Source organism: Pongo abelii, chromosome 21 (genome assembly GCF_028885655.2).
Source record: "Pongo abelii isolate AG06213 chromosome 21, NHGRI_mPonAbe1-v2.0_pri, whole genome shotgun sequence".
NCBI lineage: Eukaryota > Metazoa > Chordata > Mammalia > Primates > Hominidae > Pongo > Pongo abelii.
The window spans coordinates 8,517,570-8,542,891 of NC_072006.2; the positions used below are offsets into that span (position 1 = coordinate 8,517,570).

The following is a 25,322-nucleotide window of genomic DNA, read 5'->3' on the forward strand; positions in this document are numbered from 1 at the left end:
GAAAAGCATTTTTCGAAAGAAAATAGGTGGCTCATGCCTATGATCCCAGTGCTTTGGAAAGCTGAGTTTGGAGGATCACTTGAGGCCAGGAGTTTGAGACCAGCCAGGGCAACATAGTGAGATCCTGTCTCTAAAAAAATTGAAACAATATTAGCCTGGTGTGGTGGCCCATGCTTGCAGTCCTAGCTACTCGGGAGGCTGAGGTGGGAGGATTGTTTAAGCCCAGGAGGCTGAGGGTACAGTGAGCCATGATTGTGCCCCTGCACTCTAGCCTGGGCAATGAAGCAAGATCCTATCTCAGAAATAAATAAACCCAGAAAATAATTGCCACAAATAGTACCACACTTAGAGATCACCACCATTAAATTAAGTTTTAAGGGCAATACAATGCAAATGAGTAATTTCTCTTTTTCTTTCTTTTCTTTATTTGAGGGACAAGGTCTGGTTCTGTTGCCCAGGCTGGAGTGCAGTGACATGATCATGGCTCACTGCAGCCTCAACCTCCTGGGCTCAAGTGATCCTCCCACCTCAGCCTCCCAAGTAGCTGGGACTACAGGCACATCCCAGCACGTGCCAGCACTCCTGGCTAATACTTACTTACTTATATTTTTTTGTAGAGATAGGGTCTTACTATGTTGCCCAGGGTAGTCTTGAACTCCTGGGCTCAAGTGATCTCCCGCCTCAGCCTCCCAAAGTGTTAGGAATACAGGCATGAGCCACCATGCCTGGCTGATCAATTTTTTGGTTCTTTTTTTTTTGAGACAGGGTTTTGCTCTGTTGCCCAGGCTGGAGTGTGGTGGTGTGAACACAGCTCACTGCAGCCTTGACCTCCTGGGCTCAAGTGATCCTTCTGCCTTAGCCTCCCGAGTAGCTGGGACCACAGGCATGCACCATCATGCTGAGCTAATTTCAATTTTTTTAATTTTGTAGAGACAGGGTTCTCACCATGTTGCCAGGGCTGGTCTTAAAATCCTGGGCTCAAGCAATCCTCTTGCTTCAGCCTCCCAAAATGTTGGGATTACAGGCGTCAGCCACCATGTCTGGCCATTTTCGACTCTTAAAGCAAATGAGATTTCATCCAACCTTCTTGTTTGGCAAATTAACAAATTTCCTATTGAGGACAGTTCATCAATATTAAGGAAAGATTGAGTCTTTATAATTCTAATTTCTGCTTCCTGGATGAGAAATGAGAAATAGAAAAATATATAACTTATCTACCTCTAGCCTGGTAAAGTACAGTATTTTATAGGACATCTTCTAGGGTATGATTGTTTGAAATTTCCTCAATTTCCACTATTTTCATGAAGACTATTCCGTTAATTAATAGTTCTCATTATTTGAAAGGTGCAGAATCTCTGAAAATCAATTTAATGGACTCTGTTTATAACCTTAATTGCTTTTGTTGCCCTTATCAGGATTTCCTTCAGTTTATTTGAATTTTTGCAAGGTAAACCACTCAAGGTGCATGAAAAGAAGTAATTATGCCTCCTTTCCTCCATCCAGCTTCCCTTTGTACATACCCAGAAATTGCATTTCTTCCCTTGTATCTCCTCAATGCCACTTTAATAGGAATTCCTATCTTTTTGTTCTTGTTATTGTTAAATAGGGTCCCTACCAGACCTCTGGCACTCCAGGCTCCTCTCATCTATTATATTTCTGTATTTCTGATTGTTCTTCCCTTTCCCCTCAGAGATAGTAGATGTCTTCATTCTCTCTTCTCTCAGTCTCACTCTCTCTCTCTCATTTTCTCTCTCTCTTTCTCCAGTTTCTTTACCCACATTTCTGTTGCTATGTTGTCCTCACAGTTCCCAATACTTCCAGCAGTGTGGGCAGGATTTCTGTACCAAGCTGGCGCAAACAACCCAAGAAGAAAGGTGGTCACTGGGCCAGCCTCGTTAGAGAACTGTGGTCAGAATGGCCTGTGGCCAATCTGATCCTAGCAACCAGCCATCAAACTATTGTTTGTGGCACAGAATCTCTTTAACGAGTTGTTCTTTGCACAAGGAAATACACCAACTGCAAGGGTACTTGCTATTGGAAACAGATTTTCCTATAGTGGTGACAGGGATGATAGTCAAAATATAGAACTGAATCCATCAAAGCACTGGAATTTAATCCAGCTATAGTGCTGGGAGAAGGATCCTGGAGGCTCCCTGCTTATCCAGATGTTAACACTACGCTTGCTAGATCATGGGAAGTTTTGGGGCAGGGGAATTCAAGTGAGGAATAAGGGTGGATGTCAGGGAGGGCATAAGAGAGGATTGGGCAGAGACTTTTAAATCAATAAATATCATAGTATTTTAGTATTTTAATAAACAGAGGCTGGGTGTGGTGGCTCAGCACTTTGGGAGGCCAAGGAGGGCGGATCACCTGAGGTCAGGAGCTTGAGACCAGCCTGGCCAACATAGTAAAACCCCTTCTCTACTAAAAATACAAAAATTAGCCAGGTGTGGTGGCACAGCCTGTAGTTCTGTTCCAGTTACTCAGGAGGCTGAAAGCAGGAGAATCTCTTGAACCTGGGAGGTGGAAGTTGCAGTGAGCCAAGATCACTCCACTGCACTCCAGCCTGGGCAACAGAGCGAGACTCCGTCTCAAAAAACCAAACCAAACCAAACCAAAACAAACAACAACAACAACAAACCGGTTCAGGTGAATTTTGCATACCAGGTCAATGTCAGCCTTTTGGGCCATAAGTTTGTCCTCACTCATGTTCTGTCTTCCGTTTCTCCTTGAGACCAAAACACACATATCTAAGTAAATATCTCCATTTTACAGAAGAGGAAATTGAGACCCAGAGAGGACAAGTCATTAGGGGCCAGCTGGAGCTCAGATGTAAAGCCAGAACTGACTGATCCCAAAGGCAATGCTGTTGGGACTAAAATTGTCACACAACAGTACTCATTAATGTTCTTTAACATTTGCTAAGGACTCTTGTAGGTATTTTTTATTTCTTATGGCAACCTTGTGAAGTAATGTGGGTATTATTATCTATCTCTTTTTACCCTAAGATAATACATATAGGTTTGGGAAACCCAAGGTTTAAAGAAGTAACTTCTTCAGAGATACTAAAAGAATGAACAAAAGATGGAGGAGCTATTATGTGATAGAATATATGGACTCACATATGGTCAAAACTTCTGATTTGGGAACCTCTTCTCTGCCACCACACCATGCCACCCTGAAGTCTGTAACTGTACATTTCTGAGAGTACCGTCTCAACAATGCCTGCTTTTCTCTACAAAGATGGCTGTAATAATTTGTGGCCAGTAGTTAGACATTTAGAGTTGCTCCTCCTGGCACTGGGTTGGCACTCAGCCAATTACATTCTTCCACATGATTCTCCTTAAAACCAATGGCAAAAAAAGAAACAAAAAATGGCAAGCAACTGATGGTCACTTAACTGGGATTTGAGGATATTTGTGGCCATATGATAACCACACTACTTAGAGTAACACTAGCTAGATGTAACTGGCTAGATGTAACTACATTAGCTAAAGTAACACAAATTAGATGCAATAACCACGTTAACTAGAGTGAAACTCCAACTTCAGTCCTAAAATCCATGTGTTTTAGGAACCATTCATGTAAGTTTGGAACTTCTTTACTGGGAGTAATATTTTGACCTTGTATCAAATGCTTTATTTATATACTAACAAGTGAAATCTTTGTTATTTCCTTCATCCAATATTCTAGACTGAGTGTAAATGTCACTTCTTCCTTGAAACATTCTTTACCTGCCCTAGGCAGAACTAGCCAGACCCTCTTCTGTGACTAAAGCACTTTATACGTATCTTAACTGTAGTCCACCTAAATTGTGCTGCAATTATTTGCATTTCAGGTTGACCTAGGAGGACTCTGTCCTAGTAATCTTTTTCTCCCCATTACTACATTATGTTTGACACACAGTAGCTATCCAAGAAACAATTGTTGACTTATTAACTAATGTATACACACACTAAGAAAATAAAATTCATGTTCACATAGTTTGGAAAGAAATTAGGTGTTGCCATTTTTAGTGGTGGGAGTGAGGATAACATTTGGTCTTTAGTGATACTATTTTTAGTGGAGGAAACTGTTATCTGTGGTAACATTTGGTCTGTCTTGGAACTTTATATTTTTGATTAAGCAAATACGGGGAATGAAGGTTTAACAGCTCTCATATTTTATTATAACATTTACAAATCTGTTTATTGCATTATTTCACATGTAATTTCAAGAAAGAGTTCCTGATATAAAAGCAGTATTCAGCAACTTAATTAAAATTATATGGATTTTTAAAATGATGATGTCGGTCTGTGTATATTAACATGGAAAGACATCTATGATACATTGTTAAGTGAATAAACAGAAAGTTAGGAAGCAGCAACTAAAGTATTAGTTCGTTTTTGTAAAAAAAATAATCCTATGGAGTCTTAGAAAATATTCCAGAAGAATAAGATTGGAGTAATAATATTATTTATATCCTCCTCCTTGCTTAAATTTTGTATCCTTTGACCAATATCTCCCTAATCCCCACTCCTCCCACATATCTTTTCTTTATAATGAAAGATTACAGTGTTCCAGGTATGAAACTAAGTGTCTTCCCACATTATTTTAATCCTCAAAATAACTCCATAAATTCATTCATAATTAATTAATTAATTCCTCATTCAACTTATAATTCTTGTCCCAGGCAGTGTGTTAAATGTTAGAGATATAGCAGTGAACCAGAAGGATGCAGTACCCAGTGTTTCATCATTATCCTAACTTTACAGATGAAAATTAGTAAGGTTGCCCTATCCACAAGGGGTCTTCCAGTCCAACTTCTGGTTCAACTAAATATACAGACTCACAGGACACCCATGGGCTATGTCACCACCAGTGTAGGAAGACAGGTATGGCATAGCATCTGGACTTTTTTTCTGTGGGAATTTTTTTTTTTTTTTTTTTTTTTGAGATGGAGCCTTGCTCTGTCGCCCAGGCTGGAGTGCAGTGGCACAGTCTCGGCTCACTGCAACCTTCGCCTCCCAGGTTCAAGCAATTCTCCTCCTCAGCCTCTCGAGCAGCTGGAATTACAGGCATGTGCCATGACGCCCAGCTAATTTTTGTATTTTTAGTAGAGACGGGGTTTCACCACGTTGCCCAAGTTGGTCTCGAACTCCTGGCCTCAAGTGATCCGCCCACCTTGGCCTCCCAAAGTGCTAGGATTACAGGCATGAGCCAGCGCACCCAGCCCAATTTTTTCTGTGGGAGTTCTTACAGCAGAGTTTATACATTCTTCCAGGAACCACCATCTTTGGTCCTTCAGAAGATGGCTCAGATGCAAGGAGAAGAGACCCACATTGGGTGGATTCAGGAGCCACCCTGATGTAAAAGCCTCATTCTCAATATAACAACTCCATAGGCACAGTATCCAGTGTCCCCATAAGAAGTACTACCCCCATCTGGTATTTATAGTTCATGATCTTTTCTTCCAATTCAAAGGCTGTTTGCCAATCAGAGGTCATTTCTATCAGAAGCAAGGTTAACTAAAAATATAGTTAGCATTTTATTCCTATTAGATCACCAGGGAAACAGAACTAGAGAGTGAAACAAAGGTCAAATTTTTCATGCAGAAGAAGGTGAAAGGGTTTTGTTAAGTAGCTTATTCAAAAAACAAATGAAAGAGTGGATTCAAACTTAGGTCTGTCTGACTCCAAGTCTAGCTTCTGAACTTCACTGGTTAGTAACAAATGTGATCTCTGGGGGGAAAGCTTTTAGATAACTTTACTTTCTTTTTCATACTTTCTGAATTCTCAGACTTTTTTCATAATCAGAAAAAAATGGTTTTCATAGTAAAGACTATAGCAACATGAAAATATGCTTTTGCTACAGCATGAAGTGAAAGTAGCCAGAAGCAAAATGATATATGCAATTGCATTGTGATTAGGATGATGTAAAAAGAGAAATGCACAAAGAAAGAAACCAAGCAAAAGTACAAAGCAGTCCTAACAATAGTTGAATCAAGATGGTTGGCTTGGAAAAAGCTTTTTTCCCCCTGTTTTCCAGATTTTCTATGAAATGGCTATGTTATTCTTGGAATAAAATGGAATGCATTTATTAAAATAGAAAAGGAGTTACATTTAGCTTATAAAATATTTGAAATGTAAAAATCACGCAAACATGTCACCCTAAGATAACAGATATAGTTTTATATTTCTTCATATAGGTGAATACATTTTATATAAAATTTAGCTGTTGGGGGTTCGAAGGCTTCTGCTGTACTCCTGCCCTGACACCACTGTTTCAGTGCATTATGGTAACCTCCCTAGACTGGGTTCATGCAGCAGAGCTGGAATACTATTGCTCAACTCCTTTCACATGCTGTCTATAGTTATTTCAGGATGGAGCTATTTAAGGTTTCATTTTCCTTCAAAACTCACGTTTTGGGCTTTACATGATCCTTCTTTAGCCAAGGACTCATATAATTGGATAGCTGCTGTTATATTTTGCATGCCAAAATTTCCAAATAGCAAAGCGTCAGCCATTTTCTCCATAGCTTTCAAGTTTCCCATGTCAGCTGCTTTGGCAAAAAGTAGGTAGGCTCTGTTTCAAGAATATGAAGTCAAGTTTGATTTTCAAAAATGAAATTTTCTTCTCCTTCTTCAATACTATTCATACTACTTCTCTCTAACAAGCAGGAACCAGTTGTCATACAGTTTAGCTGAAGCTCATTACATCTCTAGATCTGTAGATTTTTTTCATTCCTAAAGCAGCCTAAGGCTATAATTTCAAAGATATCTCACAAATAATAAAGCTACTAAAAAGGAGAAATATATAAGATACACCATCTTATACACTGATACAGAAATATATGAGATACACCATCTTATACACTCAGTAAGCTTATACACTGAGTAAAGTGAAAAATTAGGAACTTATTCTAAAATAGTGAACTCTCCCATGGTCACCACCATTATTTATGAATATTTGTTTTATAAAATAAATTCTGAAAAATATAAGAATAATCAAAATTGGAAAGTAACCTCTAGGAAGTTACTATCAGGAGAATGATGATCCCCTCATATCTTAAAATAATTTGCTAAACAGAATATATTCTTCAACAGAGCAAAGTCAGACTCTTTGGAAAAACAATAATGAAACAAAACCTTAATGACTAGGGCTCTAGAGTCTGACTGCCTGGTTCAAATCCTGGTCCCACCACTTACTAGTTGGAGAACTTCAGCCAAGTTATATAACTTTTCTGTGACCCTCTAATCTATGAAATGGGGATAGCATTATAGCACCCACTTCATAGGGTTGCTGTGAAGATTAAATGAGATAATCCATGGGAAGTGCTTGGCATTGTGCATGGTATAGAGTAAGCACCCAGTAAATTTAGCTATTATTATTGGGACAGTTACATTGATTCTAAAGTTTTATAGCATGGTAATTGTTTTCCTATAATTAGGTGGTAAGTGGTGTGAACATTTAGTGATTAAAATGATAGGTGCCACAGGATTACCTTACACTGCACTCTTCGAGTCCCAGTCAGAAGCCACCTGGACCTGATTGGTATAAGAAGTGATGGAGAGTCTTGCAAGATCAAAACATGTGTCAGAGACAGGGAGTATTTTAGGGATTTATTTTTACTTTTATAACTTCATTTTGAAGGTAAAGACCAGAAAGCATTAACTTCTACCTGTGACCTTGACTCAAATACAGGGAAAAAAAAACCCCACAAAAATCTACCATTGCTTCTGATTTAGGAGGATCAGGAGACTCACCTTTCTGTACAGCCTATCCACGCTGAGGCTAAAATAAGCTGCTCTTGGGCAGAAGCTGGAGCAGAGGAGTCCAGGCAAGAAGGACCTTAGACAGAGAAACATCCAGGTAGGCATTAGAGTCCTGGATGTCAAAACACAGGGTGAGTACTCCAGTGGAACAAAAAGAGATAGAAAACTGGAGTTCAGGAGATCAAGAAAGAAATTAACCCAGGTCAAAGCCAGCTGAAATTCTGGAGGCGGGAAGGCAAACAAGGTAGACGGTCTCAAGGTCACTAAAGGCAAATGTCTGGCACCCAGGGAGAGGCAACAGGAAGAGAGCCTGCCATCAGGATACAGACTCCCTTGAGCCTGTCATGTGGCTTGCTGCTGCAACTCTATAGCCTACTGGGACAGGAGGAGCACCAGCATGGACCGGGACACAGAAACCTGAGATAGGCTGCAGGGGCCTCCAATAGTATGCCTAGTACCTCCAGCATTTTATACTCAGTCTCTGGACCCAGAGGGCAGCAACAGGCTGCAAAACAAATCCTTCTAGGTGTCTTGCATTCCAAAGGCAGTGTGGGCATATGGGTTCCATAGCAGAAAACCCAAGGCACTAAAAGGGATACTAGAAGCAGGATCCAGGACTGGAGAAAGTTGCTGATAGGTAAGATTAAGATGTGGGCTGCAATCCCCAAGAGTAAAAAGGTGGGAGAAGCTGGGCAGCAGGGGCAGATCCCAAAAGACAATTTAATTAGTTATCTGAATCATCTCTACACGGTCTGGCATTGGATGCTTAGGTGGGTGATGGGGGAGGAAGGGCTCAATGCTTCTGCAGGGCACATCAGAAACTTGGTGTAGAACAATGGCTTATCTTCAAAACTTCTTCGCTGATAGGGAGTGATTCTTAATGAAGGACCACTCTAGCTGTTGGTGAGGCTTCCTGACTCACTCAGACAAATTTGTTCTCTCTGACATATGCTTGCTTAAAATCTGTACTTTAAACAGCACTGACTTTTCAGTGATTTTTCCTACTCATACAAAAGAAGAGGCTGAATGAGTGAATGAATGAATGAATGAATTGGTCCAGGATGTGGGTGTGGAGGAGCCAAAAGGATAGTTTTAACCTACCTTACTTACATCTGTCCTGCCAACCCAGGAAGTAGCAAAGCAAAGAGAGGGTAGGATAGAGGAATGAGTGGGAATGAAATTCTTCTCCTTTGGTCAGGAGGGTGTGCAATCATTTTTCTCTCCACCTGCCCTACACTTAGGCATGGCTGCACAGATGTAACTTGCTTAAGGAGACAGCAGGCCATCCTGATAACACAAGAACTTCACCAAGCTTGCCCACAAACTCCTGAGATCTCTTTCCATGAGCCCATTAGATTTCAGTTCTCCATTGCTACCAACTCAAAAGGGTCAGGAGGCTGGGCATGGTGGCTCACACCTGTAATCCCAGCACTTTGAGAGGCCGAGGCGGGCAGATTACTTCAACTCAGGAGTTCGAGACCAGCCTGACCAACATGGTGAAACCCTGTCTCTACTAAAAATACAAAAATTAGCCAGGTGTGGTGGTGGGCGCCTGTAATCTCAGCTACTTGGGAGGCTGAGGTAGGAGAATCGCTTGAACTGGGGAGGTGGAGGCTGCAGTGAGCTGAGATTGTGCTACTGCACTCCAGCCTGGGCAACAGAGTGAGACTTTGTCTCAAAAAAAGGTGGCAGGGGTGGTCAGGAGACTGAGTTTTGGGGCAAGGATGTGGGCAGGACAGTCTTGGTAAGAATAGTGTGAAACTGAATGACACTCAGGTAGGCATGAAGGTTCCCACACTGATGGATGGTCTGCTATTAGGACTGGGCTTTCTCCCTGTTCTTTAGGCCAAAGAGGAAGGTCTCCTTCAAGGTTAAGTGGATGGTTACCTGGGACCTTCTCAGAGTGATTTTGTCCCATTGGGCCAAATCCAGGGTTTCCCTGGACTTGATGTAACACACCTAGGTGGGCCCCTTATTTGTGTGGGCTCCCATGCTATAGTTTGGGGTCATCTGAAATCTCAAGGACCAGCCCCTGCCTGGCGTTCCACCTCTGTTTCTTCTAGCTAGGCTGGCTGGAGAATTCTCTGTTCTTACTTATTTAGCCAGTGGGCGTGTTAGTGAGATGAGCTCCTGTTAGGCGGGATTGTATTTTTGGGATCTGATTTTACCCCGTCCTCATTACAACAGCCCCCAGGGACATTCAGTGTGAGGCCCATGTTTTGCTGGGGTTGGTTGAACCACTCCCTCACTTCTTTCTTGTCTCTTAGGAAGTATTACATCATCTTTTTGACTCTCCATTTCATTCTCTGTAATTTGGGGATAATTATCTATGTCTCACAGTATCACTGTGAGCAATGAATAATTTACACATGTAAAGTACCTAAAACAGTAATTAGCACAAAGCAGGTGCTTGATAAATGAAAGTTGTTGATGCTGTCATAACCAGAATCATAGTTGAGTCCTCCTTATCCTCTGTATTTTTATACTTCTCAAAGGTTTGGGGTTTAAGAACTCATGGACTTTGTTGCTGCCCTGTCTGGGGCTAGCTACCACAGCTCTGGGATGCTTTCCTGTGACTGGTGTACCTATTCTGTGTGAAAACAAGAGATGTCTTCTTGTTGGGGGTTCAGGGCCCATACTTTCTTTTTTTTTCTTTTTTTGAGATGGAGTCTGGCTTTGTCACCTAGGGGCTAGAGTGTTATGGCATGGTCTTGGCTCACTGCAACCTCTGCTTCCTGGGTTCAAGAAATTCTCCTCCTTCAACCTCCCGAGTAGTTGGGATTACAGGTGCGTGCCACCATGTCTGGCTAATTTTTGTAAAGATGGGGTTTCACCATATTGGCCAGGCTGGTCTCAAACTCCTGACCTCAAGCAATCTGCTAGCCTTGGCCTCCCAAAGAGCTGGGATTACAGGTGTGAGCCACCGCGCTTGGCTAGGGCCCACACTTTCTATTTTTGGTTCAAAATACCCTTGCTTTCTTTGCCCCCATACTTTCAACTTACCACTTAGGGGACTCAAGATAAAACTAACACACCTGTATTTCCTGGTTACTAAGTGCCAGGCACTATTGTAAGCGCTTGATTGCATTATCCGGGTCACAGAGAGGTTGAGTAACTTATCCAAGTGCACACAGCCAGTAAATGAGAGAGCTAGGAGTTGATCCCAAGGCTTTAGCTAGAGCCTTGAGGGATGACCACAAGTTGTGCCCCTCCACTGGAAGTGTGGGGTGGAGGGAGAAGATATTTCTGCCTCCCCTTTAGACAAGGTAGAAAAGTGATAAGACAAACAGTGAACATGGAACAAGACCATGTGGCCACAGCTTGGTCACCTCCCAGCTATCTGTGCTCACCTCACTTTAACATCTTTGAATCTCTGTTTCCAACTTTTTATAAAGGGGAAAAATTAAGCTCTTCTTACCTTATAAGACTGTTCTGTGGATAACATGGAATCACATACATGAAAGTGCTTTTAAAAATCATAAGATACTGTACAAACACCCAGGCAGAATAAAGCATTTTTAATACAATAACTTGCTCTAATTCAAATAACACATTTTATTTCATTTGAATCATCTAATAAATTAAAGCCAAAACAATATTTCTGCATGAATGCCCAGGTCAGTGTCTTAATTCTCAATTTCACTTAATATGGGGACTGCAATCTCACATGCAGTTCTCCTGTTTGTTTAGAGTGATAATTTGTGGGATTCTTTAAATACAATTTGATCCTTTTAAAAACAATAGCTTATGGGCAAATAGACTTACTCATTATCCCAATGAGCTTTTAATGATAAACTACATTTGGGATTTTTCTTTTTTCTTAACCTGGAAATTCAACTTGGCTAAGGTCACTGGATCAAGACTTACTCTTTCTTTTGTTTTTGGCTTTTAGACTGCTGGAGAACCTTGATGCCCATCTTAAATAGCTGGTCTCCTTCATCCGTAAAATTTTTCTCTGCTTGCTTTTGTACTATACATGAACAAACAAGAAAAAATAAAAACAAAATTACTACTATGTTCTATATTTTAAAAATAATGTGCTAATATAATTTGTTGGCATATTAGTTAGAGTTTTGTTCTACTTATTTTTTTAACCTCTACATTCAAGAAGATCTGTTAATATTATTCCTTAGCTGAGGAGCGTCGGTAGGTCAGAAGGCAGAAGCTGCCTAAAATCTTATTCCCTGGTGGTTTTTGTGAAAGGATCTGGAAGGTGAAGTAGAGAGATGCTCCTGATGGGAGAAGGGATGCTTTCGGTCTAGGGAAGGGATACAAGGTTCTCCAAGCAGAAGGCAGGAGATGCCTGTTATATCAGAGGGGCAGGATCTTAGCCCTGGCTAGCAAAGACTGTCTCGTCTGAGCATAGCACAGTAAATCTCAGAGCCACAGGATTCCAAAAAAACATGAGGACATGGGCAACAGGCATTTCCAAGATGACCAGTGTGCATCTAGGAGAGGAGGAGGGAATTGCTTTATAAATTTTGTTGGCTGGGCGTGGTGACTCGTGCCTGTAATCCCAACACTTTGGGAGGCTGAGGTGGGTGGATAATGAAGTCAGGAGTTCAAGACCAACCAGACCATCCTGGCCAGGATGGTGAAACCCTGTCTCTACTAAAAATACAAAAATTAGCCAGGCGTGGTGGCACGCACCTGTAATCCCAGTTACTCAGGAGGCTGAGGCAGAGAATTGCTTAAACCTGGGACGTGGAGTTGCAGTGAGCCGAGGTTGCACCACTGCACTCCAGCCTAGGTGACAGAGCAAGAATCCACCTCAAAAAAAAAAAAAAAAAAAATTGTTATTGGCCAGGCGCGGTGGCTCACTCCTGTAATCCCAGCACTTTGGAAGGCAGAGGCAGCTGGATCACTTGAGGTCAGGAGTTTGAGACTAGCCTGGCCAACATGGTGAAACCCTGTCTCTACTAAAAAATATAAAAATTAGCTGGGCAGTGGCGTGCACATGTAGTCCCAGTTACTTGGGAGGTTGAGATGGGAGAATCCCTTGAACTCAGGAGGCAGAGGTTACAGTGAGCTAGGATCAGGCCACTGCACTCCAGCCTGGGTGACAGAGCGAGACTCTGTCTCAAAAAAAAAAAAAAGAAAAAAAATTCTACCTAAGGCTTTTCCACCTCCCAGGACCTTTTCTAAGACTTGGGGGAAGGCACAGAGACAATACTCATGATAACTTGCCTGGTAGGATGAGGGCTCAGAATCAGTTTTGTAGAATTCAAGGAAAATGAAGAAATTAAATTTTACCTGATACAGTGATATTTTCCAAACGTTTATGTAACACTTTGCAATTTTTTAAAAATCATCACCAGTTTATAGTTGGGGAAAGCTGGTTGTGGGAAGAGTCAGACTTAAAGATATAAAGATCCTTCCACCAACGTGTGCATGTGCACACACACACACTATTTTTCTCTCTTTCTCTCACACACACATTCTCACATACACAGACACACTCACACAAATACAGCCTTTTACAACATCACAGTGCCTCTTGAAGTCCATTGCAACACTTAGTGAAATCTTTGATTAGAAGAACCACGCTTGAAGCCATTTCAAAGGAAAGGCATTTGGGATTTGATGCCTCATTAACAAGACCACAAAGAACAAGTAGCTCTTGTTTTTCATCTTTCTGGCAAGCAATCAGAGTTGCTCACTTTCCTTTTTAAATTAAATTTAAAAAATTAAAAATTTAAAAACTAAAAAAATTCTTAACTGAAAAGCCTATTTAAAATTATTTTGAATACTTCACGCTATCCAACCAATTTAGTAATACCAGGCACTTTCAGGATCTAATTTCTGCTCTGAGTTATCTGTTATCTATACTTCTAATTAAAGGGGGAAAACAATGGAGAAAACCTAATAATCTGTGTGTGGAATAATAATAGCTCGTATGAAAATGCTTTTAGAGAGTGAAAATAAATTTTGAAAGATTGGCTCTGTATACATATACATATGAGAAATGATTTACCACCACAAATTTCTACCTATGGCTTTTACTTTTATTTGTAATTCTTTTTTGGCTTTCCAAACGTATTGGAATTCAATTATTCTTTTTCTTCACTCTGTTGCCCTGGTTGGAGTGCAGTGGTGCAATCTTGGCTCACTGCAACCTCCACCTCCTGGGTTCAAGTGATTCTCATGCCTCAGCCTCCGAGTAGCTGGGACTACAGGCGCATGCCACCACGCCCAGCTAATTTTTGTCTTTTTGGTAGAGATATGGTTTCACCACGTTGGCCAAGCTGGCCTTGAGCTCCTGACCTCAAGTGATCCGCCCACCTCGGCTTCCCAAAATGCTGGGATTACAGGCGTGAGTCACCACACTCGGCCGTTGTTTATTAAAATACTAAAATACTATAATATTGATTGATCAAGTTTTCTTTACTATAAGAGGGTCCAGGGCCGGGTGCAGAAACAGTCAAAATAAAAAGGGATATAACTCACCTAATGGGAAAAATGATTTACAGGAAACACCTTCAATAATGTCAGGTAAATAAAGTATTACTTTCAATAAACAACCCATTGCTTAAAATACTTGTAATAACTTGCAATAAATTTATTTTAAAGCAAAAAAATGTATTTATGGACCCATTTTTCAAATTTTTCATCCATTGATATTAACTTGTGTTCTCTATCTCATGATTCTGCATGTTTGTAGCTTTGAGAAGCAGTATGAGCACAGACTTGAATCAGACTGCCTAGATTTGGAACGTCATTTACTAGGTACCAACTATATAGCCTTGGGAAGATTATTTAACCTCTCAGTGCCTACATCACCTCATTGTAAAATGGGAATTATAATAGCCCCTTCTTCCCAAAGGCAGTGAGAAAATTAAGTACAACAACTGAAACCTGCCTAGTATCTAAGTTCTTTATAAGTTTCAGCTCTTATTCCAACATAATCGATACTGCTTTTGATTCTTCACTTGTTTCATGAACCATATTTCTTTCTGCTAAATTAAAGGTTTTTGAAAATGAACTAAGTCCTTGTAACAAATATACAATAATGCATAATTATATAATTAATAAATAAGAACACAATCCCTGCTTTTCAAATTTTGCTGAAAAGATATTTTCTTTCTACTTTTAATGGAATTTGTTTACCATTTCTCACAATATGACTGGAGTTATTTATGTTTGACAATGATCTGGAGATTGCGAGTAAACCTGATTATTGTAAATTATTTGCTCTTATTCAAGCATATTTGAGTCGATTGCATCTTTATTTGACTAAACTCTTTGCTGAGTCATTCTTTCTTGGATGAAATGTTATTTTTAGTAATGGATCGTTATTCTTCTTCCACATCTAGGATTGTATCTTCCTGACACACATAAAGGCAAATGTGAAGAACTCTTCTGATGCATTATTCACAAAATCTGAAGCTGAAGCTGGTTTATATTAAGTACAATTGAAATCAGATTTTAAAAAAAGGATGCAGTGTCTGTGTAGGCTAGATTTTCTGCAGAGGAAAAGAATTTCCCATTTTTATCTCTTTGTATCATTTTAATGATGAAAGCACCTGATTTTTAGTCAGACTATGATACTCACCTCACTCACTTGTTAATTTTTTTTAGCTCTATATGATCCTTTATGTGGTTTGTGATGTAAATATAACTTGAGATTCAAAATACTGGAATGTAATATCTTTTTCCTTTTATTTTTCTAGATAGTATTGATTGATTTGTTTTTAAATTTACGTATTAAGATTTTAGATTTTGTGGTAAAACATATCCAGGACTGAGAAATGCAGCACAGGGCATAGGAAGGAACCAACCAAGTATAGGGTTTCAGGAGAGGTTTAGAGCTTTATAGGGTGGATGGCACTAGAGGGTTACTCCCTTCCCACAGGTAACAGGGCTGGGCTGTTAAATCCCACGTCTGTTAGCCAATGGCTATACAGGCCACCACCAGGATATCATATTTAATCAACAGCACTTTTATTTCTTAGTGGCCATAAAACAATGGTGTATCTTATAACTTTTGACATCTTAAATTTGACACAAACATGGTATATGAATTTGAAACAATACATTTCTAATTACTGTTTTGGTGGCATTCCACAATTTTTATGTGGCATTTTCATTATCAATTATAAATATTTTCAAATTTCCATTCTAACTTATTCAAACAATGTTTAGAAGTGTTTATTACACTTTCCAGACATAAAAAGATTTTTAAAAATTGTCTACTTATGGCTTGTAATTTTATTGCATTGGGATCAGGGAGCCCAGCAGAATCGTATAGATTTCTCGGTTTATGTTGAAACTTGTTTTGTGGCCTTGTGTGTGGCCAACTTTTATACAGTTTCCATTTTTTTACTTAAAAAGATTATATATTCTTGGCTGAGTGCAGTAGCTCACACCTGTAATCCCAGCACTTTGGGAGGCCCAGGTGGGTGAATCACTTGAACCAGCCTGGGCAACATGGTGAAACCCCATCTCTACTAATAATACAAAAATTAGCCGAGCATAGTGGCATGTGCCTGTAGTCCCAGCTACTCGGGAGGCTGAGGCACAAGAATTGCTTGAACCCGGCAGGCAGAGTTTGCAGTGGGCCAAGATTGTGCCACTGCACTCCAGCCTTGGCGACAGAGTAAGACTCTTCCTCAATAAAAACAAAAACAGACAAACAAAAAAAGATATTATATATTCTTTAATTATTGAATTAAATTCCATATATTATTAAATTGAGCTTTATACATTCAAATCTTTTTGATTTTTAGTAATTTTTTGTTTGCTGAATCTACCAGTTTCTAAGAGATGTGAAAAAATCTTCAACAATTGTGGATTTGTTCATTTCCTATTGCACGACTTTTAATTTTTCATTTTTATATGTTGAGATTATGTTGATGGATACATGCTTAGAATTATCACAACTTCCTTGTGATTGTTCCTTTGAACATTATGTGGTGATTCTCTTTTTCTCCCTATTATTGACTTTACCTTGAAGTCTGTTTTGTCTGAAGTTAATATGAGCTTTCTTTTGATTAGTGTTGCCTGGGATATCATTTCTATTCAGTTAACCTCAGTTTTTGTGCATCATGTTTTAAGTATGTTTCTTACAAACAGCAGATAGTCAAGTATGGTATTTTTCTTTCAATCTAAGAGTATCTCTTCTTCAGCTTGGCTTTTTTTGTTTTTCTTTTTTTTTCTGGGCTGCATTCTGGACAGTTTCTTCTGATTTTTCTGGTAATTTGTTAATGTTCTCTTCTACTATGTCTGATCTTCTTAAGCCATCCTTTGATTTTTAATTTGAATGAATACACATTTTCTTTTTCTTTTTTTCTTCTTTTTTTTTTTTAGAGATAGAGTCTCACTCTGTTGCCTAGGGCAGAGTGCAGTGGTGTGACCATAGCCCACTGTAATCTCAAACTCCTGGGCTCAAGATACCCTCCCACCTCAGCCTTCCAAGTAGCTGGGACTGCTGGTATGTGCCACAATGCCTGGCTAATTTTTTTTTTTCATAGAGACAGACTCTCACTGTATTGCCTAGGTTGTTCTCTAATCCTTGGACTTAAGTGATCCTCCCACCTTGGCCTCCCAAACTGCTAGGGTTACAGGCATTTCATTTTTCTTAACTCTAGTTGGTTCTTTTACATGGCTGTTTATTCCTTTGTCAGGATGCCCTGTTTTTATGCTTTCTTAACCATTTTAAAATATATTTATTCTGTAGACTTTTGCAGGTTGTTCTATTCTATCAAGTCTTGAGGTGCTGGCCGGGCACGGTGGCTCACACCTATAATCCCAGCACTTTGGGAGGCCGAGGCAGGCAGATCACCTGACGTCAGGAGTTCCAGACCAGCCTGGCCAACATGGTGAGATCCTGTCTCTACTAAAAATATAAAAATTAGCCGGGCATAGGGGTGCGCACCTGTAATCCCAGCCACTAGGGAGGCTGAGGTAGGACAGTCGCTTGAACCCAGGAGAAGGAGGATGCAGTGAGCAGAGATTGCACCACTGCACTCCAGCCTGGGTGACAGAGTGAGACTCCGTACCCCCCCCAAAAAAATATTTGAGGTGCTATGCCTTTTATTGTGTGTGTGTAGTCAGTGTGCATGCACGTTGACTCACTGAGTGGATTTTTTTACTTGTGTATTTTCTAAAATTTTCTTGTGAGTCCAGTAAGTCTTCTTTTGTGGGAATTGTGAGATTGTTTCTCTAGAGTGAGTTTGTGTTGCTTCTGTCAGGTTTCCAGAGTCATTATTTTATTGACTGAAGAAAAATTTTATATTGGTTTAGAAGTTTTCACCCAAAAAATTAGGTGGCATAAATTCAAATCCAAATCTGTATGAGGCTCAGGGCTGTGGTTAAGGTTTTACCAGGGAGAGGTTTTTCCCTGTGAAAGCTTCGGTAGACAACAAGCTTCCTTGATATTTGCCTACGATGGCGGGTGGTGATTGGTTGGTTGGTTTTCCTTAATCTCTTTTGCTGTCTGAACAGCTCTATGAGACTCCTAGCTTTATTCATAGCTCTTCTTTCCGATTCCCTTCTCAAAAGTCCTAATGTCTTTTTTCCTTCCCCGGTCTGGGACTCAAAATACAAGGCTCAGCCTTTACCAGCTCTGACTACACAACTCGCCAAAACATCGACTACATACTTACTTTTCATTATTTCTAACATTTGAGGATTTCAGCTCCTTGTGAGCCCAGTTCTGCCTTTAAAAACATTTAAAGTTATGACATACTTTAGGCATCACTTTAAGGTATTTGCAGCAAGAGGATTTTCCGATTGGATTAACCCACCATTTTGCTAGAATGAGAGATCTTTAGTAGTTTTCTGTTAAAATCAATTCACATACATAAAACTGTGAGCTGATTTAAAGAAAAACTTTTAGTAAACACTAGGAAAGGTATTAAATGGTGAGCAGGTTGGGCTCCTTGATAAGCAGACGCTAGGAGTCAGGGTTTTTGTTAAGAAGTGACCTTCAGGGCCGGGCGCGGTGGCTCACGCCTGTAATCCCAGCACTTTGGGAGGCCGAGGCGGGCAAATCACGAGGTCAGGTGATTGAGACCATCCTGGCTAGTACGGTGAAACCCCGTCTCTCCTAAAAATACAAAAAATTAGCCAGGCGTGGTGGCAGGCGCCTGTGGTCCCAGCTACTCAGGAGGCTGAGGCAGGAGAATGGCGTGAACCCCGGAGGCGGAGCTTGCAGTGAGCAGAGATGGCGTCACTGCACTCCAGCCTGGGCGACAGAGCGAGACTCCGTCTCAAAAAAAAAAAATAAATAAAATAAAAAAATTTTAAAAAGTGACCTTCAGAACCACATCTAAAGAAGCTGGACTGAGCAGAGGGAGAAACTGCGATGCGGGCTCACTTGGCTGCAAGAGAAACACCTGGCTCACCCCACAGATCGAGCTCTGTGGAGCTAAAATGGCCTGTTAGAGTTGTCTCAGGTTAGGGTTAGATGATCCTGCCTTCATACTCCTGTATCCACTGGCCATTGGAAGTGAGCTGCCCCAGGAAGGAGGCATGACCTTGGCTATGCAGCACTCTGTACCTGAAAACAGTCCCTTCAGAGACCTACTGCCAAAGGCTGTCTAGAGACTGTACTCCAGCAATTGGGCAAATAGTTCCTCATTGAAGGGGGTCTGAACAGCACTTCACAGTGTCCATTCCAAATATACCGAAAAATAATCAATAAAATGGAATGCAAATGTTAAATTTAGCCTAGCTGGTCACAGGCCCCAGAAGCAGCAAAAAGGAATGCCAAGACTGACTTAAGACAAGGTTCCAAGATACCTCCCTTCAACCAAGAGCACAGTGGTGATTGAGTATGATCATCAAAATTAATGATGATTAATTCTAAGGGGTGCTAGGAAGGACATGGCCTGTAGTGTCCCAGTGGCCTGCAGGAATAGCCTCCACTGTTCCTACTGCATGATTGGTTATTGATTTGTCTTGCTAGCAGTTTAATACAAATAATTATTCTTTTGGACTTCATTCTGACTCATGTGGAAGAATTAGTTGTTGAAGTTATGGTGTTAAAATATCCTGAGGAAAAGTGAACATGCCATTTTAAAAAAGGTAATGGATGGGAAAGCATCATGTTCAACTATAAAATACTATCCAAATGTACTCTAAAAACGTTAAGCCTTATTATTTTTATGTAGCACTATATTATAATATAGCATACAGAGAATGCTAAATTTGGAGTTAGAAGATCTAGTTTACATCCTAGCTCTCTACAAAAAGAATTCAACTCAATATAATTCAGCAAATATTTCTTCATTCCAACTATGCGACAGATACAGTGCCAGGCACAGATCTTGCCTTTAAGCTATGGGGGTATAAATGCTATTTTTTATATGTGAGAAATTCTGGGTAAAGAGACAAGTGGCAAAATTCCAAAAATGGCTAAATAGTTTTCTCTGTTTTTAAAATGTAGAGAAATTTATTTATATTCTGGAACTATAACTTGATGTTAATCTCTTTAATTTTTAGAACAGATTATTACACGTGTTTTGTGAGCATCCCATTAAGAATATTTAATCACTAAGAATTAGAAAGAATTTTTCAGAGTAAGTTAAATCCCATTTCTCTTTTGTGAAGGAATGGTAGGTCTGCGGAATAGCATTTATAGAACACCTATATCTCAAGCATATCCTGTGCACAAAATGTTGAAATGGGAACTAAATGAGAATAGAGTTCAATAAGGTTCTGAGCCAGTCTGATAATCATGTGTGACTCATATTCTTGTTTCATTCCACAGTTTATGAAGTTCAAACTCTCCTCTAGGGAAGGTAGCTTCTCCGTGGCTTCCTCTACTTTCTTAACTCCTAATTAAATAGGTACTGTTCCCAAGCTGTGTCGCATGGACCCACAGTGAGACTTAATATCTCTTTGAGTTGCCCCAAAAGGATATTTACTCTTACAAAACGTTTATGAGGAATACACATTTTATCTAAGATTTCGTAGAGCAGAAAGAGAAGATGAGTTATCCTAGGAACAAAAACAATTTTTAATGGTCATCTTAGACACTGCTGATTTAAACATGTCAGTTGGAATCCCCCAACTTTGAAGTTTCACTAACTTTTCAGTTTAGCGCAGCCAATCACCATCTTTCTTGCTCCTCATATCTGCTGTTTTCATAGTTCTTCTCCTGTTCTTTTCTTCTCACCCTTTCAAAAACAAAATGTCAACATTCCTCTCCCTAGTTCTGTAGGGCAATGTCTTTCCATCCTTGAAGACTTGGCATCAGCTGACACCAGGCTTCTGTGTTGCAGGGAGATGGGAGAACAGGAGGGGGTGTTTACCAGCCACGAAAGCTTGTTAAGACATGACCCCAGGCCCTTGGCACACTGCCATATAAAGGCAGTGCACACTGTATAAGACATTCTAGTAAATAGAATTTTTCACCCGCATCACATGCAGATTTTTATCTTATCTGTATTTGGTCAGATATTCCTGACCAAATAATTACATTTACCCACCCACCAATAAGATACCCAGTCACCAATAAAATTCTAAAGATTTATGGTGTATTATTGTGGGCTCTAGGCGCTAAATTTGGCCCATCTTGCTAACTTCTCTAACAAGAACATGGGTAAAAAATTGGAAGTGATATGCTTGTCAAAATTTCAAATGACAGAAAGCTAGGAGAGAATAGCTAATGAATTCGTTAATGCAATCAATAGGTTGGAATAATGGTCCAAAATGAAGTTTAATCCATATAAATGTAAACTGCCTGTTAATGTAAAATATGCACAGTGAAGTTTAATACACATAAATGTAAAATGTTACACTTAAATTCAAAAATGTAGACAAACACATAAGGATTAGGAGACACCTGGCTGTGCTGGTCAATTTCATGTGTCAGTTTGGCTTGGCTATCATCCTCAGTTATTCAAACAGGAATCTAGTTGTTGCCGCGATGCTGTTTTGTAGCTATGATTAAAACCCATCAAAAGGAGATTATTCTAGATAATCTGGGTTGGCCTGATTCCATCAGTTGCAAAGCCTTAAGAATGGAACTGAGGCTTCTCTGAGGAAGAAAAAAATTCCACCTGTGGATAGCAGCTTCAGCTTATGCCCAAGAGCTCCAGCCTGTTCTCCCAGATAGCCTGCTCTTTAGATATGGGACTTGCCCCGCCAGCCCCACGATCGCATAAGCCACTCATTTGCAATCAATTCCTAAGTAGAGACATCTCCTACTGTTTTTTTGTTTTTGTTTTTGTTTTTCTGGTTGAACCCTGACTGCTACACTGACTTAGTACTTTTAGGTGAGGACCTCTAACGTTCCTTTTTACTCTTAAGATTCTGAAACTTCACTTTTACTAATCATGCTTCGACTGTGTGCCACTGAAAGCTCTTTATCCTTTTAGTTCATGCCATCTAATCTCCCCTGTCTGGAAAGCCAGGTGTGTTGGATATCCTCTAATTGCCTTTGCCCTTTTTTTTTTTTTGAGACGGAGTCTCGCTCTGTCGTCCAGGCTGGAGTGTGGCGCGATCTCAGCTCACTGCTAGCTCCGCCTCCCGGGTTCACGCCATTCTCCTGGCTCAGCCTCCCGAGTAGCTTGGACTACAGGCACCTGCCACCACGCCCGGCTAATTTTTTGTATTTTTAGTAGAGACGGGGTTTCACCGTGGTAGCCAGGATGGTCTCCATCTCCTGACCTCGTGATCCGCCCGCCTCGGCCTCCCAAAGTGCTGGGATTATAGGAGTGAGCCACCGTGCCCGGCCTTCTTTTTTTTGAGACGGGGTCTCCCTCTGTCGCCCAGGCTGGAGTGCAGTGGCGCAATCTCAGCTCACTGCAGCCTCTGCCTCCTGGCCTTCAGTGAACTTCCTGCCTCAGCCTCCCAAGCAGCTGGGATTACAGGCACATGCCACCACGCCCGGTTATTTTTTGTATTTTTGGTAGAGACAAGGTTTCACCATGTTGGCCAGGCTGGTCTCAAACTCCTGAGCTTAGGCAATCCGCTCACCTCAGCTTCCTGAAGTGCTTGGATGACAGGCATAGGCAATGGCCACCGGCCTTCTGATTGCCATTCTAGATCCCACTCCATCCTGCTCTGTGCCTTGGGACTCTAACTCATAAGGACCACACCGCATCAATGGACTCCCTTTCCTTCCTGCTTCTGAAGAGATTTGCTAGAAAAGCATCACTAGCAGGAGGTATGAAGGGTAAGCAGGAAGTGTGGTGGGGCTGTTTCTTCCCTGCCTCCTCAATCTGGGTATCTGCAGGCTGGCTTTGTCCTTGAGATCATAGTTCTGTCACAGAGACTTCTCCACATACCTCTGGTAGCCACTACTGCCCTATGGCACTTCAGAGCCATGGGGTGGTACTGCCAGTCCTGCTACTGGCCCCGGGGGGAACTTTGTGGTTTCCCTATATCCTGTCTATGCCTTTAGAAATAAATAGTCTCTTTATTAAACTCTTCTCAGATGACTCAATTTAAATGTGCCATTTGTTTCCTGCCAAATCCCTAACTTCAGTTAGCTAAGCATGTCAACATTTCAATGTCATATCTAGAGCCAATTCTTCAAACGGGCAGTGAACCAGTCTTTTGGAGCTAAATGTGAGGAAAAAATACGCTTAAAATATTAAGATTTAAAAACTTGAAAATCCTTGTCAAAGCCGGACTCTCAGAAAAAACAGAGACTAACATCAATGAGTTCATCCAGCCCCAAAACTATTCTCTTTCTTCTCCATAACCCATGGTTCTCAATTTCTATCTACTGCTCTTATTAGCAGCGATCACTTTTCTGTATTTACTTGTGTCAGAAGAACACATTTTGTGATTATCAACCTTCCTTATTATCATCAGTACAAATTCTGAATCTAAAATAGTGGGTAACAGCCCGGGCAACATAGCAAGCCCTCATCTCTACTAAAAATTTAAAAAATTAGTCGGGCCTGGTGACACACGCCTGTAGTCCCAGCTACTCAGGAGGCTGAGACAGAAGTATCTATTTTTTTTGTTTTTTTGACAGTCTTGCTGTGTTGCCCAAGCTGGAGTGCAGTGGCGTGATCTTGGCTCACTGCAAGCTCCGCCTCCCGAGTTCATGCCATCCTCCTGCCTCAGCCTCCCGAGTAGCTGGGAGGGACTACAGGCGCCCGCCACCATGCCTGGCTAATTTTTGTATTTTTAGTAGAGACGGGGTTTCACAGTGGTAGCCAGGATGGTCTCGATCTCCTGACTTCGTGATCCGCCCGCCCCAGCCTCCCAAAGTGCTGGGATTACAGGTGTGAGCCACCACGCCTGGCCTGACAGGAGTATCTCTTGAGCCCAGGGTGTGGAGGTTGCAGCGAGCCAAGATCATGCAGCTGCACTCCAGCCTGGGCGACACAGCGAGACTCTGTCAAAAATAAAATAAATTAAAATAAAACAAAGGTAGAAGCCTGCAGAATTTAATGCTTTTGTGTATATAAATATTTATGACTATATCCTAAGACTTCTCAGAAAGTAGCTCTAAAATTTGATTTTATATTGCATGTAGTCATTTTAAATTTACATGTGAAAAGATATTCTACTTACAATTATTCTTATTTCTCTTCAAAATATCTTTATTTTGAATTCCTTTTATTCTTATTTTACGTTGATTCTCTTTTTCCAGATTTTCTCTTTTATTGATTACACTACTTGATGTTCTTTGTTCCAATATGTGTGATAAATATTGTTTGATTTCGTTCACTGATACCTACAAAGAAAAAGACTGTTGCTCATTTTGTTCATGTGTGAGTTTTTTCAAATGAAACAACAGGAAAGTGAAAAATTCATATATTCATGGTAAAAATACAAGCTTAATGCAATTACTCTAATTCTTGCTTTTTTCAAATCAAAATGACAGATGGCTTACTTCACTTTAGAAATCCATATGTTTTATGAATAAAAACCTTTTAAATCTATTATATAGTCATCTGAACTGCAGAGCCAAGCATTAAAAGCTAAATGTTATAAATAAAATAGTAGGAGAATTTAACCAATTTACCTTCCACTGGTAAGTTGTCATGGTAATGTCAATTGTGTTAGCTAAAAAAATGAAGGTGTTGATATTGCCTTACACATTACAACAAATTTATAATGGGTGGAAAGTACAGAAAATCTTCTGACGGGCTTTAAAATAACAATATTTCCCAGAAGTCCTTTTCAAAAGTTATATAACTACAATTAATCTTTTTAAAGTAGGATAATAAGTTTAGGGGGTTATTTCTGAGTAGTAAAAAATAATGCAGGCATTAAGGGAGAAAAAGCTTTATGGAAGTAAATATTCATGATTTACCTACATAATTTTCAGGGTAAATGATACTGAAAGATTAAAAATTTTCCTTTGTCAATTATTATTATTATTATTATTATTATTATTTTTTTTTTTTTGAGATGAGTCTCACTCTGTCACCCAGGCTGGAGTGCAGTGACACGATCTTGGCTCACGGCAACCTCTGCCTCCCGGGATCAAGCAATTGTCCTGCCTTAGCCTCCCGAGTAACTGGGACTACAGGCGCATGCCACCATGCCTGGCTAATTTTTGTATTTTTAATAAAGGCAGGTTTCGCTATGTTGACCAGGCTGTTCTCGAACTTCTGACCTAAGGTGATCTGCCCGCCTCAGCCTCCCAAAGGGCTG

At 40.4% G+C, this 25,322-nt stretch overlaps 1 protein-coding gene across 12 annotated transcripts in view; it reads right to left on the reverse strand.

The window, feature by feature from the left end:
- The window catches only part of SEL1L2 (SEL1L2 adaptor subunit of SYVN1 ubiquitin ligase), a 147,144-nt gene that overhangs the window by 58,419 nt on the left and 63,403 nt on the right, over positions 1-25,322 (reverse strand). For all 12 annotated transcript variants that reach the window (XM_054542035.2, XM_054542039.2, XM_054542041.2 and 9 more), the window contains exons 3-5: positions 24,234-24,396; positions 11,622-11,724; positions 6,402-6,564 (exon numbers count right to left, since the gene is read on the reverse strand). In XM_054542035.2, the coding sequence (XP_054398010.2) occupies positions 6,402-6,564; positions 11,622-11,724; positions 24,234-24,396 (429 nt within the window). The remainder of the gene's footprint in view (positions 1-6,401; positions 6,565-11,621; positions 11,725-24,233; positions 24,397-25,322) is intronic.